At 42.8% G+C, this 21,396-nt stretch overlaps 1 protein-coding gene across 2 annotated transcripts in view; it reads right to left on the bottom strand.

Moving 5' to 3' along the window:
- Positions 1-21,396, bottom strand: part of tdrd6a (tudor domain containing 6a) — a 63,387-nt gene that overhangs the window by 17,192 nt on the left and 24,799 nt on the right. For both annotated transcript variants that reach the window (XM_054748505.2, XM_015948255.3), the window contains exons 2-7: positions 9,508-15,179; positions 9,083-9,156; positions 4,893-4,952; positions 2,671-2,716; positions 1,773-1,855; positions 1,582-1,636 (exon numbers count right to left, since the gene is read on the bottom strand). In XM_054748505.2, coding sequence (XP_054604480.2) covers positions 1,582-1,636; positions 1,773-1,855; positions 2,671-2,716; positions 4,893-4,952; positions 9,083-9,156; positions 9,508-15,103 — 5,914 coding nt within the window. In that variant the 5' untranslated portion in view covers positions 15,104-15,179. The remainder of the gene's footprint in view (positions 1-1,581; positions 1,637-1,772; positions 1,856-2,670; positions 2,717-4,892; positions 4,953-9,082; positions 9,157-9,507; positions 15,180-21,396) is intronic.

Genomic DNA, 21,396 nt, shown 5'->3' with positions numbered 1-21,396 from the left:
ATGGCAGAGTGGAACAAGGCCCACTCGGAGTCAATGTCCCCCACTGCTCTCGGGACGCGGTCAAAGCTCTGCCAGAGGTGGGAGCCGAAGACCGTCTTAACAGGTTCTTCTGCCAGGCGTTCCCAGCAGACCCTCACTTTGTGTTTGGGTCTGCCAGGTCTACACGGCATCTTCCCCTGCCATCAGATCCAACTCACCACCAGGTGGTGATCAGTTGACAGCTCCGCTCCTCTCTTCACTCGGGTGTCCAAAACATATGGCCACAGGTCAGATGATACGACTACAAAGTCTATCATCGACCTACGACCTAGGCTGCCCTGGTACCAAGTGTACCGATGGGCATCCTTATGTTCGAACATGGTGTTCGTTATGGCCAAACTGCGGCTTGATCAGATCAGATCAGGCGGGCCGTTCCTCCCAATCACACCCCTCCAGCTCAAGCTGTCATTGCCCACGTGAGCATTTAAGTCCCCCAGCAGGACAATGGAGTTTCCCTGATGGAGCACTATCTAGCACTCGTCCCAGGGACTCAAAAAAGGGTGGGTACTCTGAACTGATATTTGGCCCATAAGCACAAAAAACAGTCAGGACCCGTTCCCCGACCCGAAGGCGCAGGGAGGCTACCCTCTCGTCCCCCGGGGTAAACCCCAACACACAGGCAGAGAGTCTTGGGGCTAACAAAAAGCCAACCCCAGCCCTCTGCCTCTCACCCGGAGCAACTCCAGCAAAGGAGAGTGTCCAACCCCTCTCACGGACTTGGGTTCCAGAGCCAATGCTATGTGTCGAGGTGAGTCCGACTACATCTAGCCGGTACCGCTCAACCTCTGCCACAAGCTCCTGCTCCTACCCCGCCAGTGAGGTGACGTTCCATGTCCCAAAAACCCGTCTTCTTGTCCGGGGATCGGACCGCCAAGGCTCCCGCCTTGGTCTGCCACCCGATCCACATTGCACCGGACCCTTAATGTTCCTCCTGCAGGTGGTGGGTCCACAGTTGGATGAGCCCATGTATCCGGTTCGGGCTGGGCCCGGCCGGGCCCCATGGGCGAAAGCCTGGCCACCAGGCGCTCGCTCACGGGCCCCAACTCCAGGCCTGGCTCCAGGGTGGGACCCCGGTAACCCTCCGGGCCGGATACTCAGACTTCTTTTCTCCATGCCTGTCCAATTTGGTGTGTAAGCAAATGCAGTCTAACATGGCACAAAAATAATAAAAGCTGCTGCGCAACAGGAGGAATGTCCCACACCCCTCTTGCTCTGGCATGTTATAGCACCCATAGAACCCAGATCAACCAGTCTGTCTGTTTCAACTACCAGGACAGGTTAAAAAAAAGGTTTAAAGTTGAAATCCCTTCTTGAAACAACTCTCTGCATTTATCCAGACTTCGGACCAGCATGAGGAATCACTGGCTTGTGATTTCTTTATTGTTGGCCACAAATAAAAATTAAGTTGTAATTTTTTTTGTATCAAATACTTATTTTCCCCACACAACATAAATCATATATATGATTATAACACAAAGTGAACATAATGTGCCTAGGGCTATTTCATGTTGTACAATTGAAACCGCTTTAGTTTTCACAAACCTGGCAGGGATTCTTCTTCATAGGCTGAGGCATCTTCGTCACTTATACACTTAATCTGAAACACATTGAAATTTTCTGACATACGGCTACAGAACAGGCGGTGTTGTTACAATATTGGTCATCTGTGCAGTAAACAAGACCAAGGGATAACGGATTACAGCTCAAGCATAACATTATTTGTGTAATATTACCTTTGCATGTGATGGAATCTTCCTATGCAGTTCCTCCTCAGTGATCTCATCTCCATCCTTGCTGTTCTGTTCTACTGAGATCTCTAAGAGAAAGATCATGGCCATGTTTATTAAAGTCATTATATACAAGCACACACACACACACACACACACACACACACACACACACACATACAGTGTTTCCCCCAGAAAATGAGTTAAGCGTGGCGGCTTTGGCCGTTGGGGGTGGTTGGGGTCGCGCGCTCTGTCCCGCAGCGCTCCTCTGTGACAGCGAAGTTTGGGTGGTACACGTTCCGCTACCGTTTCTCACCAGTATCAGCTGGAGGGCTCTAGTTTTGTTGCGCCGTTCGTGTCAGCGGACACGGTAGGGTTGGGGAGGGGGACGGGGCATGATGCTTAGCCTGGCGGGTGGGCAAGGAAAGCCTGGCGGGCCGCCAGGCTTATAAAGCGTTGGAGGAAACTCTGCATATACATACACACACATATATACATATACACACAAACACACACACACACACACACACGTGTTTAAGCAGCACATTGATTATGGAAGACAACTGAACACTCACTGTGTGCAAAATAAATTTAATAAGTGAATAAATCTCTTAATATTTATTGAAGTTCAAATATGAAACAAACTCAAAACATCCTTTCTTCAATCTAGTAGTGCTGGCAGTCGGCCACATGGGTGCCTGATTTATTTATTTAATCACCTTTTTAAATTATTTCAGTTTATGTGGAAAAAATTAAATATATCGGCCAGCAAATATATCGGTCGGCCTCTACAATGGAGTACAACAGTTTTTTTTAAAGAGAACTGGCATTAGCAGTTTATCCAAAACACTTTCTAAAAATCTGAAAACTTTTTAGTGTTACGTATAAAAAAGAAAGTACTTGCCTTGCAACTGCACAGTGACATCGACTGAGAAGGGTCTTAATTTGGCCTAATAAGAGACAATATCAACTTACTTCAACTTGCTAATCATATGGTGTCAATAAAATCTACTGTGCTCAAAGTCAAAAGAAGTGGGCATATCTGAGTGGAAAGTCACATATGATCACTTTAATATACAAACCATTGGATCTCACAGAATAAAACATTAAATGAATAAATGTAATCTATAAATGTGTTGATTAAACAACCTTACTGATGTGAGACCAAGTCATATTGAAAAACAGAACTACATTCCTAACTTGTTTATAAATAAAGCAGGAGTCATCTTTAAACTCAGCACTGACACAAATAGGGCTGGGTACTAAAACTCTGTATCTCTTAGGTACAGCGTGAAGGCATGCAGTAGATACTAGTACAAAAAATAAAAAGGTTCTGTGCTTAAAAAAATTAGCACTTTTCCAATAAAATGTCAATGTGCTGCTCTGTTTCCTTCACCGCAAGCACCACACTGGAGCTGCTTTACATGACCCGCAAATTAAAAGACTACATTAGGAAAACTAGCTGTTAACAAGCCACTTCCCTCTCCTTTTTTGGAAGAAAATCAGAGTTGCGAGGGTGTTGGTCTGGGGTCTCCCATAGAAATATTTTAGTGAGCAGATGTAATTTCCTGCATTCTAATGCGTTTTAACTGGTTGTTTAATTATATTTATGGGATTGTTTTTAGATTAATAACTTAAGCCGTGATCACACTGTTCGATTTCCAGACGTCATAGCCAAATCCCTCGTTAGGAGCTTGATCGAGTCAAAAAACGGTGGTCATCCAGTCTCTCCAACAGCTTTTTGAGCTGTCTTACGACCAAAGACAGCCTCCGACAGTCTACAAGCATGTTTGAAAACCTATGACTCCTGTCTGCAACCGACCAATGAAAACACACCTTTGGGACGCTGCAGCAGCAAGACTTTGCCTCTCCAAGCTTCGGTTTCAAATTATAAAAAAATTAAACACAAAAACATTACATTCCTTTTTGTGTTAGTGGTAATTTCACATATTTATCCGATTAGGATGGCTCAGTAGCATTTTGCTGCAGAGGGACAGAGGATGCTGCGCTCCGTGACAGCGAGTGTGATGAGATGTCACAAAGCGGAGCTACGGCATATACTGTGAGACAGATATTAGAACAATCTGGGACAGATTGTTACTTCTCTGTAGTTTAGTTGGTTTTTTATATATGTAAATGAGAAGGATAAATGACCAGAAGACAGCTCAGCTGTTTAGCTGAAAGATGGGAAAAGGAGACCTGCAGCTGGAGTCTGACACCAAAGCGTGGGTTTTAAAAATGATCCTTCCTCTTTGACGAAGATGAGCTACCTATACGAGCTGACACTAAAAATAAGTGTTAACAGCGGTGCTTTATTTTATTGTCAGCTTTCTTTTAGTTAGTTGTCTGCTTAGTGAGGTATGCTTTCGGGAGGTGCACTCATGACGCAGCGTGTCCTGTTGGAGACGGACTTCATGCAGTCCGACTCTCAGAAAACTGTTGTCATACAGTGTGCCACCTTTCATGAGTTCTTAGTGTGACATGAACAATTCTGTGCAACGGCCAAAAGTCGCACTGTGTGATTCGAGCTTAAAAACAGCTTCATGCACCCCTGCGCACCCTGGACCAGAACTGTGAGTTTTCAACAAACCCCATAGACTAACAAACCAACCAAAAACATAATTGCACAGCTTACAATTTTAGCATTTTCTTTACCGCCATGGAGGAATAAAACCGCGTTCACTGTTTGGTTTGAAGCGAGTCATCTTCTTAGTGGCTTCCTGTGTGGGGAATATATCTAATATAGCTGAAATATTTCCACACAGGAGACTTCAACTGCTTCCTAGGTGGAAGTTGTCACTGGTTCTGGTTCTGCTGCGTGCACATAGTCAGTTTCACTTTTGATTTAGTTTGTGCAGGTCTTTTTTAAATGCAAATATTAAAATCTTGTGCCTTTACCGTTTGCACAGAACATTTGTTGTGATTTAAAAAAAAATAAAATGTAGTACTTTATTTTCTCTTAGAATTATTCGTAGAAGTATCGGAAAAAGTATTGTTATGGGACCCATTTCAAAAACCCAGTATCGTTAAAGTAGTATTGAAAAATATTTAACGGTACCCAGCCCTAGACACAAATTTTTCCAAATACATTATCAACCAGAGGGGGAAATTTTTAAATATCTGCACCTGTTTTGAGAAATCCAAAACTGAATCCATGGTCTTTTGTGGAACAGCATTTCGTGGAACCTTGAAAAACAATAGGGATCAGAATCAGAATACTTTGATAATTCTAAAGGAAATTATTTAGAAGAGTAGTTGCTCCATGTGAATCTGTAACTCACGATTCAATTCATTTGTGATTTACGAGGTGACAATTAGATTCAGAATCAATTTTTAATTAAAAGTAACAAAGTGTCAACTAGAGTGTAGACTAGAATGTGTGTTTACAGGTGCTGGTCATTAAAATTAGAATAACATGACAAAGTTGATTTACCGTAAATCCTCTAATACAGGCCCGGGCCTGTATTTGACTCAAGCTCATCAAGATCCAGGCTTTTATTGGAAGGAGGGCCAGTATTAGAGGCAGGCCTCTATTTCTATTTGAGCAAAATGAACTAATGGTTCGCTGGAGTTTTTGACAATTAAAATTGCGCCCACATTTTCAAAGTTAAACACATTTCTTTTAACAACGGTAGTTTCTGCTTCAGCCCTCTCCCCCCTCCCCTGCGCAGGGGCCGCAAACTCACTGATGCGCCTGCAGCCTCTCGGAGTTCCTGCCGCTCTAAACATTAAAATAATTATTTCATTTTCTGTTCCTCACTTCTGATGACCTTCAATGGTGTCTGTTTGTTGCAACAGCAGGTACAAAAACTAACTTGTTTTTATTTGACTATTTTTCTGTCCTGTCTGTTTATTATCTTCCTGCATCTCCTCTCAATCCTAAAGAGAATCTGCTACCTGGGTTCATATATACCGTAAATCCTCTAATACAGGCCCGGGCCTCTATTTGACTCAAGCTCATCAAGCTCCAGGCCTTTATTGGAAGGAGGGCCAGTATTAGAGGCAGGCCTCTATTTCCATTTGAGCAAAATGAACTAATGTTCATTGGAGTTTTTGACAATTAAAATTGCGCCCACATTTTCAAAGTTAAACACATTTCTTTTAACAACGGTAGTTTCTGCTTCAGCCATCTCCCCCCTCCCCCTGCTTTAGCCCTCTCCCCCCTCCCCCTGCTTTAGCCCTCTCCCCCCTCCCCCTGCGCAGCGGCCGCAAACTCACTGATGCGCCTGCAGCCTCTCGGAGTTCCTGCTGCTCTAAACATTAAAATAATTATTTCATTTTCTGTTCCTCACTTCTGATGACCTTCAATGGTGTCTGTTTGTTGCAACAGCAGGTACAAAAACTAACTTGTTTTTATTTTGACTATTTTTCTGTCCTGCCTGTTTATTATCTTCCTGCATCTCCTCTCAATCCTAAAGAAAAACTGCTACCTGGGTTCATATATATTCACCTCATGAGTTACCTTTGAACTGCAGTTCTAAAAGATCTACCGACCGCAAAAACAGCGGAGTGCTCGCTGTTTGTCGGCCGTATCAGTGATCAGTGCGTCGGAGGACAAGGTGATGCGCGCAGCGCCCCGCTCCACAGCATGCAGCAAACGTATCAGGCGCAAATAAAAGACAGAAAACATTAAAGGAAATGAACTGACATGAACGATCGCGTGTTAAATTAGTTTTTGAGGTGGCGACACCTGATTGTTACTGTGGCCGTGCTCAGGAGGCAGATCTACCGACCGCGAAAACAGCGGAGCGCTCCCTGCTTGCCGGCCGCATCAGTGATCTGTGCGTCGGAGGACAAGTTGATGCGCCCCGCTCCACAGCAGCGATACACATCAGGCGCAAATAAAAGACAGAAAACATTAAAGGAAATGAACCGACATGAACGATCGCGTGTCAGTGCCTACGGTCTGGCACAGCGCGTTGCCCCCCCCCCCCCCCCCCACCCCCTGAGCGCAGGAGCTTGTCACCTGCTGACAGCAGGCTGCTGTCTTTTCCGAGGGCTGCATCTTGCCGGTCATTATCACGTGACAGCGACTAGTCGACGACAGGCATAAAAAGTCACTATAGTGAAGTTGACTAGTTCATACACCCCCTACTGCTGCTCTCCAGAGTGTTCTGCAGCATAATCAGCACGTTCTCTTTGAACTTGATAGTGTAATGACCTGGCTGGGGTTGTAAGCCAGGTGCATTCTGGGTATTGTGTTATATGTGTTTCCTATCATTCTGCTAGTTCCTATGTGCTGATTTGCGTGTTGTGTGAGTGTTATGTAAGCCACAGGGAAGGTGATGTGTGTTCTGTGGAGCGGGTTGAATTAGCATGGTTAACTGACACCGTGACTCTGTGTGGTAGGAGCGTGATAGAGGATCGTGTCTGTAGCGTTACAAAGCGTTGAAGAAAAAGCTTACTAAAGGTCTGCGTGAACGTCTACTGCCTCCTGCTGGTTGATTTGGGGACTATAACCCTGCCACCGGGACGCTCATACTTGCTTGTTACTACATTCCACCCGGCCACAATAAGAGACCGGCCATTATTTACCTAAACTAACTCTGACACCGGCCACAATTGGAGACCCGGCCTTTAATTGAATACCGGCCTGTATTAGAGGATTTACGGTATTCACCTCATGAGTTACCTTTGAACTGCAGTTCTAAAAGATCTACCGACCGCGAAAACAGCGGAGCGCTCGCTGTTTGGCGGCCGTATCAGTGATCAGTGCGTCGGAGGACAAGGTGATGCGCGCAGCGCCCCGCTCCACAGCATGCAGCGAAACGCATCAGGCGCAAATAAAAGACAGAAAACATTAAAGGAAATGAACTGACATGAACGATCGCGTGTTAGTTTTTGAGGTGGCGACACCTGATTGTTACTGTGGCCGTGCTCAGGAGGCAGATCTACCGACCGCGAAAACAGCGGAGCGCTCCCTGCTTGCCGGCCGCATCAGTGATCTGTGCGTCGGAGGACAAGGTGAAGCGCCCCGCTCCACAGCAGCGATACACATCAGGCGCAAATAAAAGACAGAAAACATTAAAGGAAATGAACCGACATGAATGATCGCGTGTCAGTACCTACGGTCTGGCACAGCGCGTTGCCCCCCACCCCTACCCCCACCCCACCCACCCCCCGAGCGCAGGAGCTTGTCACCTGCTGACAGCAGGCTGCTGTGTTTTCCGAGGGCTGCATCTTGCCGGTCATTATCACGTGACAGCGACTAGTCGACGACAGGCATAAAAAGTCACTATAGTGAAGTTGACTAGTTCATACACCCCCTACTGCTGCTCTCCAGAGTGTTCTGCAGCATAATCAGCACGTTCTCTTTGAACTTGATAGTGTAATGACCTGGCTGGGGTTGTAAGCCAGGTGCATTCTGGGTATTGTGTTATATGTGTTTCCTATCGTTCTGCTAGTTCCCATGTGCTGATTTGCGTGTTGTGTGAGTGTTATGTAAGCCACAGGGAAGGTGATGTGTGTTCTGTGGAGCGGGTTGAATTAGCATGGTTAACTGACACCATGACTCTGTGTGGTAGGAGCGTGATAGAGGATTGTGTCTGTAGCGTTACAAAGCGTTGAAGAAAAAGCCTAGTAAAGGTCTGCGTGAACCTCTACTGCCTCCTGCTGGTTGATTTGGGGACTATAACCCTGCCACTGGGACGCTCATACTTGCTTGTTACCACATTCCACCCAGCCACAATAAGAGGCCGGCCATTATTTACCTCCGCTGACTCCGACACCGGCCAAAATTGGAGACCCGGCCTTTAATTGAATACCGGCATGTATTGGAGGATTTACGGTATTCCAGTAATTCCATTCACAAAGAGAAAATTGCCAGGAATGTAAGCTCAATTATTATTTTTATTTTTTTCCAACCAACTGGACCGGCACTCTGAAGTTGCAAATGCTGTGTTCTGGCCACAGAGGGCAGTGGGGGTCTTCGTGGCATTTCATTAACCCTGTAAAATGGCATTTTAGCACATAACGGCTCAAGAAAATTATTTTAAAAATATGAAAAAGTTGCTAATTATCCCTTTAACTCAAAACACCCACAAAAGCCTTTAAATTGTCAGTCTAGCTCTGTAGGCTACACAATCATGAGAAAGACTGCTGATTTGAGTTGTTCAAAACATCTCTATTGACACCTTGCACAACGAGGGCAAGACAGTTGTTAAAGAAGTTTGCTTAAGAATCACAATTTGGATGTGGAACTTTACTTTTTAGGCACCTCAACCATATTTAGGGTTATCTTATACAATTCACTGAATATCTAAGTCATTATCAGCAGTTTCCATCAACATATGGTAAAACTAAAAGCAAACACTCACCATTTGTGCTGCTGAACAAGTCCCAGAGTTACCCATGGAAACGGCAACTTCATTATGTTTAATGTTATCTGCATCTTCAGGGGAAAAAACATTATTACTCACAAATTTGCATTTTCCTACATCAAATGATTTTTGTAGTTCTTGTAATGGTTTTATCTAGGGATGTACCAATACCACATTTTCCAGACAATTAGTGACAGTAACTTCCTTCCAAAATGACTAAAACAGACTCTTTTGGGATTTTCTCACTGTAAAATTCTCACTACATTCTTACATGTCTCACCTTTAACTCTCCTAAACTTATGCATGTTATTCTGAAGCTGTCACTCATGTAAAGAGCATCAGCTCTGATTGGTACAGATTAAGTCTTAGTTTGATAAATAAGGATCATAAGAACCACAAGGTAAATAAAATTTATAACTTACCAACAAAAGGCTCATTGTTCAAGCTGTAGGTAGAGGTATTTTCCTTGTCAGGTGTTTTGCTCTCCAGCTCAGCTATGGCCTCGATAACATTCTCCTTGAGCGGACAATCTTCTTGGGCATTCTCATGAACCACTGAAGTAGTTTCATCATCAGCTTCTTCACCAGTGGCCATAATCAAGTTACAGCTTAAGGACAAAGCATCTTGGCCATCTTTGTCATCAACTGAACAAAATGTGTCATCCACTTCATCATCACATGTCAAAATATCCTTAGGAAATATCACTGTGGCAGCAAGTGTATTTTCCTTTTCAGTAAAATCTTGCTCTTCCTTTGCAGGTTTGTCAAAAGACACATTCTGAATTGAATATTCAGAGTATTGGCCATGTTTTTCATGTGTCAGTTTTAGGACTTCATTTGTCATGGATGCGTCTGTGATCTTGTCAGCACTCTGCTCCTCACTATTGCTTTGTGAAATATCTGTACTAAAAACATGTTGGAGCTCAGGATAGTTTGGTTGGTCCTCTTGCGCTGAAGTGGTGAAACCAGGTTGCACTAGTGGTTCAAATGAAGCAGCGAGGTTAAATAAGTCTGGCATGTCTGTTGTTTTGGAACACGTCCACCAGGCTTTCATCACCTCATTTATTATTTGGCCTTCACAGCTCATCTGCACAAGACACTTCATTTTTCCATTACATCTTGTCACATTGGTGACAGTGAGCTGTATCGATTGGTCTGAAGTAAGAGTAGACAATTCCTCTGCTGCGCCACTGTTCCAGGATCCACATGAAGTGTCAAAGCCTTCAAGCTCACACAGAAACACCTGTGGTGGAATCTGTACCAAGAGCAGAGGTATTTCTTTGACATCTTTGATGTTGACTTGGGACTCATTTCCATAGTCAACAAAACGTACAGACAGTTCATCTCCACATTTGTTAACTATCTCTGCACGATACCAGAGCTGATCATCAGAAAAGAGAGCAGCGCAGGGGCTTCCAGGAACAAGAACCTCTGGGTTGATAAGTTTATCTGCTGAATTGCCAATTTCTGAAATATCTGAAGATATTTTATCAAGTTCCTGTGAATCAGTAGGCTGACACCACATGGTGAGGTCATCATTAATGGTGGTGATGTATGAATTAAACTGTTTCCCTTCTGGAATCTCCTCTTGATCTGGGTAGCGTGTAAAAGAGAGGTTTGCTGGTGATTTCTCCATGTCATCTCCTTCATGCCTGACGTCAGTGATCTGAGCTAAATGCTCGTTTACTTGTTTCTTTGTGACAACTTCACTGTCTTCTTCATTAGGAACTTTACATACAACATCAACTCCATCAACTTTTAAACTGACCACCCACATTGATCCCACCTGCCTAATGAACTTGCATTGAAATACTCTTTCTCCACAGCAACCAATGTCTTCTTTGAATGCCGAAACAATGTCTGGATTGAGCAGGCTCGACTCTCCTAAAACAGCATTACTCAGCATACAATGTGTGCTGTATACAGGCAGCTGCACAAAAGATTTGGGGAGTCTGCCCATTTTGAAAACTGGCGTCATTGATGTGTTTCCAAAATCTACAAACTCAACGAGAGCCACTGAGTCACCACAGATTTCTTTGACAACTGCTCGATACCATGACAAGTCGTCTGTAAACTCTGCTTGAATGAGATCACCAGGAAGGACACTTTTGATATTTTTGTCTTCTGCTGTTGATTCTGGATCGTTGAGCTTTTCCACCAGTGAAACTACCTCTGCTTCTTCATTGACACATTGTACGTAGAAACTTAGAGGGTTGTTGCAATGTGATACATAAACATCCACTGACATACCAGGTGTGATGTTCTTTGAGGGCAAGTCTGCAAGTGTAGGGAGTTTTTCTGAATAATTTTCCGTTTGGTTTTTTGTTTCGGGGGTTTGTGAATCCGCTAGCTTGGTTTCAGGCTGTGGGTCATCTTTTCCCTGTTTTGCTTCTTTACCTTGCATGAAGCGGTTAGTTGGCATTGTAACGCATGGTTGCCTTTGATGTGGAGGTTTATATAGCTCGAACTTCTGTCTGATGCGACCATTTTTACAATGACTCAGTGATTTCTGTGCAGATTTCAGATGGACATCAGTCGACTTTTCTGCAATGTTCCTTTCCTGCACATGTTTGGAGTCTGAGAAGTTATTTTTTTTAGCTTGTTTATTATTTCCAGATGTTGTCATTTGGTTTGGAAAACTTGATGATGTATTCTTTATTTGACTTGTTGAAACATCTTTCCAATCCTGACGGAGAACATTCTCATTTGTTTGCAGCTCAATGTGAAACTCTTTCCTAACCTTTGCATTGATTTGAGTGCTTTCTTGGTACAGTTCTACCAGCAATTTGCCATCAGGTTGTTTGGCCACAATCAGTGCTTGAAATTGGCATTCGGTTGCTTCTGTCTCAAACCATTTGTTCACCTCGCAAGGCACATTAGTAGGAAGATCAGAAAGCCCACACAAAACTGCTTGTACAGGAACAGACATGATGTCATGAGCCTCTTTTGGAACTGGGAGCAAGTCAGATGTGTGCACTTCAATAGTGTCACCATAATCCACAAAGTGAACCATAACTGCTGGATGTGTGGCTCTGATTTGAGCCCTGTACCACTTCCCATCAGTGTATCTTGCAAAACACAAAGTTCCAAAGACTGCTGGAGGTTTAACCTTTTCAAGCTGCTGGCAAAGGCTGTTCACTGTCATCCTGAGGTTTTGAATCACATCATCATTCTTATCCAGATGGCAGTAAAAGTGATTGATGTTTTTCACAAATGTCACTGTGACGTGTTCCTCTGTGCCAGTTTTGACATTGTGTGTTGAGTGGTAGTATGTGTCCAGATGGAGCTTCTGCTCTGTGGCTTTCTTGGGAAGGCCACTTGTGAGAATATTGGTAATGCACGTGCTTATACTCTCAAAAGGGGTTTCTAGATCCACAATGTTATAAACAATCATCTGTTCACTGTACATGATGGCACGAATTGTGCACTTCAAGGGTATGAAGTTGGATGCAGTTGTTTGTACAAAACGTTCGAACCTTGCCATCAATTCTTCGTTCCATCCATTTATGGCCAATGTGGTGTTGAATGGGTTTAACAGGCTGCATCGAAATGCTTGACCATGAAGGTTGAGGAAATTTGGACATATTCTTCGGAGGTCATAAAGGGACACTGTCACAGTATGCCCATAGTCAACAAACAAAACATCCACAAGAGGAGTTTCATGTTTCTGAATCACAAGGGCTCTGTACCACTTTCCATTACTAGGGTGTTGAGCAACACAAGCAGTTTCTACATTGGGCTCATATTCACTGTTGGCATAATATGCCTGTAGGTCATGCATAAGTAACTGCAAGCACTCTGCATTTTGTACCAACTGGCACCAGAAGTCATTTGGGCTTTCAATGTGGGAAACAATGACATCAAAGAAACTACCAACTGGAAACTTGTACTCCTTAAAGGGAGGAACTTTTTTCTCAATGCTGATAGGACCAGATGCAGACTGGAAAGAGATGCCATTGTTGTTATGCATACCTGGGAGTCTTTCATAAGCAACATGGGGTGGACTTTTAAAGGCAGCTTTCATGAAGCCTTCAACTGCTGGTGGTCTCTGACTTTCAACTCTTTCTGAGAGAATGTATTGACACACCTGTGCATTGACATTTCGCTTACAATGTGCTTCATCATCTGTTAGTTGGACAGAATAGCAGTCACTGTATTTTGCTTTTACATGAACATTGACTTCTTTCTCTGCAACTGCCTGAATGAAAAAATCCAAGACATTTTGACTCCATTTTTCATTTTTTGGCATGACACCATCCAAGGAGCATTTCAGTGCCAGCTGTGGCAATGTTTTCAATTCGGGAGGGAGGATCCTGATTTTACACATGTCAACCACTTCTTTGTTCCCGTAATCAACAAAGAACACTGTGACTTGTGTTTCACCAACTTCTGTCACTGTTGCTCTGTAGAATTCCCCATTTCCTGCTTGGGCAGCACAGTAAAGGCCAGGAGTTGGATTTTTCACATGTAATTTCACTGTATCTTGGTAGATGTGGTTCATTCTTTCTGATAGTTCCTCCAGTTCCTTTTGATACTTCTTGGTTTGGATCCAAAACTCTGATGGAGTGGATATGTGTTGAACCACAGCCAAGTGTGAAGAGTTCAGAGCAAGTTCTTCAGATGGAGACTTATCTACTGTATTTTCACCTTTTTCCGTCACAGTGTGCGGAAAAGTTGAGATTCTTTCTTTTGGAGATGAAAGCCGGTGGTTGTACGTGGTGCTTTGGATAGCATAATCTCCAAGTCTTTTGTCATGCTCAAGCAAACATCTTTCCTTGGAACCAAACAAAGTGTTCATGTTTGTGTTGTCATCTCCATACAAGGTGACAAAGTAAACCCTCTCATAGATGCTTTGGTACTCAAACTTGGCAGTCAAGGTCCTGTTAAGTAGAAGGGATTTGAGGAAGTCAATCTGACTGGTGTTCCATCCCAACCCTTTGTCAGTGATTCCGTGGAGAGAGCACATGTAAGTTACAACTGGCATCCTGAAGAACTCTGTGGCCAATGGTCTTACATTTTCCACTTGGACAATCTGCTTGGTTCCATAGTCAACACTGATGACTTCAACAGCTTTATTTTCTGAGAACACCTGTTGTAAGACACAACGATACCACTTGCCATCATTTCCTCTTGCCGCGCACGGAAACCCAATCATGTCAGGGTTTACTATGCAACTGGAAACTCTGCCCTCGTAGTTCTGTGTAATTTTCTCTGAGAGTTTCTTTAACTCTTGTGAGAAAACCTTCAACTGGCAAAAAATCCTTTGTGGATTTATGACTTCTTTTACAATCACAATCTCCACTGTTCCTCTCGACAGCTCTGGGTACATGAATAGGTCTTCATTGCGCAGTTGACAACTTGATGTCAACAAGACCTGCTGGACATTTGAGGAAGAATCAGCTTTATTGTGGGACTTGAATGATGTGAAAACAAAATCTTGAAAGGCTACTGAAGACAACTTCTTGGCAAATCCCATTTGAAACATTTGTTTTGATATGCAAGGGATGTGAAGGAGAAATATTCTCTGTTGCTCCAGTACATCTTGCACCTGTGCTGCCACAGACTTTCCACAGAGAGATCTCAAAAATTCAAGAGCCACTGGAGACCATCCATTCTCAGAGAGAGGTAACACATTAGCCAGGACACAGTGCTCTACTTCAGGGGGTGACTGAAAATGCTCCTTCTTACCCCATGCTAGCGTGGCTGAGGTGGTGGTGTAGGTCACCCCTTTGTCAAGGAGGTACACACTATATTTTGAGCCATTTCTTGAGACAATGCGTGATCTGTACCAAGTGCCATCTATCTGAGTCAAGCACTGGTCACCAGGATTTCCTTCCAAGTCTTTAAATATAGCTCCAGGAGACTGAATGTCTTTGGTTAAGCCCTCGTAATCTGTTATGTTCCCATGGCCAACTTTTCCCCAGAACTCAACCAATACACAAAGGGGCTGCAAGTGAAGCCTGGTTATATAAACCGTTACATCTGACCCTTTTGCAGGAAGACTTGTATTTGAAGACATTCTGGCACTTTCATGAATGCCACTTTCCCATGACCTCTCACCTCTCAACACTGATGTAGAAGAACTGAACTTTAACCTAGAATGTGACAAAAGCAAAGAAACATACAAAATGAGTCAGGAACTTTAGTATTTTGATCAATAGAGCTTTTCACAGTAGCTAAAAATAGATTGTGATGCGACATGGCAATGCATTTGCCCTAAACAAATAGGCGCACATTTTGCATGAGTGACAATGGGTCTGAGTTTCTTAGGTCGCCACAAAGTTTTAGTTCTCGTCACCTAAAGATGTTCAAATGAGACCAAAATATCAGGCTGTTATAAAAGGTTCAATAATGTGTATTAAAGTGGTGTTGTCTAGTTCCATCTTTCCCATCTGATATTTACATTATGGTTGGGTGATGGGACGAATTAATCGGCCATTGGTAATGAGCTCAGACGTCACTGTTTTTGTACAGGTGGCGATTTGCTTATTTATGTGTTTGCCTGTGATTTAGTTAATAAATAAAAATATTTTGGTGCAGCTGTGGTTGGGACAATTATTACATTAACTGATGGACCTGTAAATAAATAGTTCATAAATAAGGTAGAAATAAGTTCCTCACACTGAAAAATAACTAATCTCTATGAGACTGAGGACATGGTGCTAGTGCACTCTCCTACAGCACCCTGACATGACAAAAAACATTATGCAAAATTTTGTGATCATCAATTTATTTGCATGTATTTGTTATAAATGCCACTGTATAATTCTTGCTGTCAGTATTTGCAAGATATTGGTATTTGGGTCTGAACTGGTTAGACTTAAATGAGTTAAACCAAGGTCTATAGCCCTTGGGTCATAAACTATGAGCTATAAGTATATTGGTCTTTTTATACTAGGAATCAGGAGTTATTTTAGTGATCATCTTGTTTCTTATTTATTTTTGTCCTAATTGTTCCCTGAGCAATTTTATGACTGAATAAAAATAAAATCAACATTAATTGAAAAATTGTCAAATAATCGAGATCTCAATTTCAGTCACAATAATCGTGATTATTATTTTTGCCATAATCGAGCAGCCCTACTCTGATCTAATATTTTTTAAATGATGACATCAAACAGACAAAAAAATAAGTTATGGGCAAATAGTGGTATACTAAAGACTAACGGGGAAAAATGTAAACAAACAACATAATTACAAAATAACAAATTTTAGGCAAAATTTAGAAACAAACTGAGGACAATATTTTCCTGATATACAGGGTTTATTTAGTTGTCTGAAAATGTAATACGTTTAAAAAAAAAAATACCGCGATAATACCGAAAACCGTGATAACTTCACACCGTGACAACCCTACCATTTGGTCATCTGAGCCTTTCCTCACCTTCTTTCCCTCTCGCTGCTGATAGCGCGCGCTGAGGAGGAGGAGCTTGGAGAGCGTGTGTGAGGCACTCGACATTGTGCACAGCTAGGGTTGTCACGGTGTGAAAATGTAACCTCACGGTTATTGTGACCAAAATTATCACGGTTTTTGGTATTATCGTGGGTTTTTTTTACGCGTTACATTTTCAAACAACTAAATAAACCCTTTATATTAGGAAAATATTGTCCTCGGTTTGTGTCTAAATTTAGCCTAAAATGTGTTATTTTGTAATTATGTTGTTTATTTGTTTACATTTTTCCCCTTTAGTCTTTAAAAATAGCAATATTTGACCATAACTTATTTTTTGTCTGTTTGATGTCATCATTTTAAAAATAATAGATCAAATGATACTCAGTACTCAAGTAGCCTTCTAATCAGATACTTTTTTTTACCCTTACTTGAGTAATAAACCCTGTATCAGGAAAATATTGTCCTCGGTTTGTGTCCTTCCAGTGAGATTTGAAGATTTGGGAAAACGTCATCAGGCAGTAATCATTGTTAAATTCATAATTATTCTCGGAGAGAGACCAACTCTTATCTACCCCTGGGAGCCCCGTAATGCATAGCGTCATTTCAACAAGGGGGTGTCCGCGACACGGTTTATATGCAGGTAGCGGCGCTGCGGCGGCTTTATATAGCGACTCGTTGCATTCTCCCTCAACCCAAATCCTCGGATCACGAATTTTAGCTAAAACGCTAACGTTAGCTTGCCTTGCGTTGACTGTAGAGTTGTGGGTGATGGTCATGCAGATGTGTCATGAGATCTGAAGTGTTGCTGCCTTTCACAGACATTTTTTCTGCACGTGCTGCAAAGAGGATAGCCGTCTTCTATCAACTGTCCCTCGGCATTCTTCAAATATCCAAAAGATGCCCGTACTTCCCACTTTGTCTTCTTTGAGGGATAATAAATGTCCTGAACGCTGCCGTCTCCTCCTTTGGCCATTATGTCAGCTTTAGCTTCAAGAAAGTTTTGGTTGTAAACAACAAAGTGTGCCTCCGGCAACTTCAGCAGATGATACGGTGTAGGGCTGCAACAACGAATCGATAAATTCGATGAAAATCGATTACTAAAAGCGTTGGCAACGAATTGCGTCATCGATTCGTTGTGTTGCGCAACTCTTCCAAAAGCCCCCTCCCCTCCCGCCCACCGTTGCGCGCAGACCGGTGGAGAGCCGGCAGGTGTTTGTAAGAGGAACATGGCAGAAGCAGCGAGACCCCAAAAAAGTAAAAACTTCTAAAGTTTGGGAGCATTTTCAGTTAAATCAGGTGAAGACATCCAACGTTTGTAGGTCAGACTCAGCATGGCACAGGGATACTACGGTGATGATGCAGCGTCTTAAACGCAAGCATGTCAGAATCATCAGCGAGGAGGGAGAGAGCTCGGTGTCTGGGTAAGTTAAAAACTTTTCAAAAGTGATTCACCCAAGCCCCGGATTATTACACAGGCTAGACATGCCCTAAGCTCGTAAAAAAAGTCTTTAAAATTGTAAGCGCGACGCTATTAGATAGGCGGGGGGGGGCTCGCACAGCTGCGAACCGGTTCCGCCGTCACATTCCCGCAGAAACTGGTTGATCACACCGGGGCCAGACTACTAGCATGTGGCTTCACAACCACAATGTCCTCAGAAGCGAAAACGCTTTTAAAAGGGAGGGAGGAGTCCTAACTGTTGCTGCAGGCGTGTTGTGTGAGAGTGCAGTTATAAACTGGTTAATATATTTTTGGGTTCAGTTGCTTTCATGTGGCCTAATGCGAGTCTATTTGGGATCATTGGAATGATCAGCAGCATTTCTTGATGTGACTTTATGGCAGTTGCCCAGGGCATCATCACATGGAGGATGGCATTCATTTACTTTTGTTTTATTTGGTATTTTTCAGTCATTTTTTGGAAATAGTGATTAATTTTGATTAATTCACAGCCTATGTTTAATTACATTTAAAAATTAGTTGTCTGACATCCCCAATTATAATAAATGTCTACAGATGAGATCAAACAAAACAGATGAGAATTGCCCTTAAAGAGCAAGTCACCCCCAAATAAACTTTTTTTTGCTGATAAACTAAATAAACGAGTGTCTAATCGTGCTGCAGACACGTGTCGTCAATAATTTGGCACTTCAGTGCATCTTAGTTAAAATTTAAATATTCTGCCTAAAACTGGCAGTGTTGTGCCGTTGTCAGGTAAAAACTCTGCACTGTATTTTAATTTAAATCTGCCACCGCTATTGGCTAAGAAGTATGCTATGATGTAAACTGGTACATTATGATGTCACAATGCTGTCGTGAGCCTGAGTGTGTGTGTATTTGTTAGCGGCTCCGCCCTCTCGGTCTGCCAGGCAACAGCATGTGTTGCATTTTTCAAACATGAAGTGGGAGTGGAATTAGACTCTGGTAGGGGTTGACTTGCTCTTTAAGCTGTTTAACTTGGACCAAGCATTTTAGGTCACAGATAGGTGTAGCTTAGGGTCTCTGTCTATACACCTTATAAGACAATTTAGGTGATGGCATGTTGTTTTTCTGCTATTGAACTGTTTTCTAATAATGTTGTGTTTAATAAAGTGAGGGAAGGAGAAAAATAACGTTTCCCTAGCAGTTTTTAAAAATGTCCCTATGTAATCCGATTAATCGATTAATCGTGTCGAGACCCCATCCGATTAATCGATTATCCAAATAATCGTTTGTTGCAGCCCTAATACGGTGGCTGGTAAGGGTCACCGCGCCTACACCGCAGCCACGGTAATCCACCAAGATAATATATGTTTTTAAAAACAAGACGGTTATTATTATTGTCAACTTTTCTACTGGGGTTTACCGCTACACTGGTTACCGTGACAACCCTAATCTCTAAACACATTTAATTCACTAGTTTACAGCATTCTCTCCTCCATGCTCACTCACGCTTGTTTTGGTGGTTCGGATGCGCTCTCCACACACGCTCCAGATCTGCGTTAAAGTCCCGCCTCCGTTTGACAGCAACAGGCAGATTTCTCCACAGTTTCTTTTATAAGATTGAAACTCGAAACGGGAAACTGTCAATAATGTGGGACATGAGTCTCAATTTGTTGGACATGTGAAAAGTAATGAATATGCGGGACTGTCCCGCACAAAGCGAGACATCTGGTCACCCTAACTGAATTGTATCAGATGTATAAATATTAAATGAGTATAACTTATTGTTTTATACAGGTAAAAACGTGTAGTGGAGATAAATCTACCTACATTTTACTTTCAAGCTTTGTTTTCTTGTTTTTATTTAACTATTTTTCTGTCCTGTCTGTCTCTCATCTTTCTCCATCTCCTCTAAACTCGAGAAAAACTGCTGCCTGGATTCTTACTTTTTCAACTCAAGTTACTTTTGAGCAGATCAAAGGGATCTCCTGACCGCAAAGCGGAGTGCGCGTTTCGATGCTGCGTCAGTGAGGTGAAATCACCGCAGCACACGAATAGCGGAGCACGTCAGGAACGAGTAAAAAACAGAATAGCAGAGGATTTAAACGGATATGAACGATCATGTGTTAATTCCTTGCAGTAAGAAGGTCCTGGGTTTGCTTCCCGGCCTGGGATCTTTCTGCATGGAATTTGCATGTTTTCCCTGTGCATGCGTGGGTTCTCTCCGGGTACTCCGGCTTCCTCCCACAGTCCAAAAACATGACTGTTTAGGTTAATCGGTCTATCTAAATTGTCCTTGGGTGTGAGTGTGAATGAATGTTTGCCCCGTGTGTTGCCCTGCGATGGACTGGGTCTGTCCAGGGTGTACCCCGCCTGATTGCCCATTGACCGCTGGAGGTAGGCACCAAGCATCGGGCCCTCACCTAGGGCTGGGTGATCATATGATCGCACTTTGTGATCGCGATCATTTTCAGTTCAATTACGGTGATCAGCTGGGAGTCTCGATCAGAAATAACAGATGTTTGCAGCCTCAGTAGGGGGCGCTAACCCTCCATGCGCGTTGGTTGCCCACCACCATTTAACAAAAAGAAGAAGCATTTGCAATTACACTTTTCCCGCTCCGCTACTTCGGTGAAGAGGTTTAATAAGCAGAATGGCCAAACGTGGAGCTGAAGACAGCGAAGTAGATCCCAGTCATGACTCGGAGTTGTCTTCTGGAGATGAAGACATTGTTCAGAAGAAAAGTTACTCAACGTCAGTAGTGTGGAGGTGGTTCGGGTATCTCAAAAGTGACGTTGAGCAAATCAAGCCGACATAAAAGGTATGTCGGCAAATGGTGCCTTCAAAAACTGGCAACACTACGAATCTATTTAATCATCTAAAGAAATACCACCCAAGTGATTATACAGAGAGCGTGAAAATGCGAGCAGAGTCCGGACAACTTGTTAGCTTGTCTCAAACTAGACTTAGCATTAGCGCGGCTGCTAGTAGTGGTCCAGCCGGCACTGGCGGTGCAGCTGCACAACCAAAACAGCAATCAATCATCTCGTCATTTTCAGCTGTTGCACCGTACGAGCAGAACTCAAAGAGAAGCAAAACCATCACAAAAGCTATAACTTTTTGTATAGCAAAAGACATGATGCCTCTGAACACAGTAGAGAAAGAAGGATTTAAGCATTTAATCAAAGTGCTGGACCAGAGGTACGACGTACCTGGCCGAAAGTATTTTTCTCAAACTGCACTGCCACAGCTGTATGATGAATGCAGAGAAAAGCTAGAGATGGAGCTCAAAGATGTTTCATGCAGCAGATAATTTGTTTATTTTGTACCTGTATAGCATTAAAGACACACAGAATGTCAATAAAAGGTTTAACTAATATCTAGTTTCTTTATTTTTACATTTTAAGCAGCTTTAAACTGACTATATAAAAATTAATCGTGATTAAATTCGAGATCGAACGATATGGAAAAATGTATCATGATCATTCTTTTTGCCATATCG

The sequence above is a fragment of the Nothobranchius furzeri genome, chromosome 2 (assembly GCF_043380555.1).
Source record: "Nothobranchius furzeri strain GRZ-AD chromosome 2, NfurGRZ-RIMD1, whole genome shotgun sequence".
NCBI lineage: Eukaryota > Metazoa > Chordata > Actinopteri > Cyprinodontiformes > Nothobranchiidae > Nothobranchius > Nothobranchius furzeri.
This window is presented reverse-complemented; position numbering and strand designations above follow the sequence as displayed.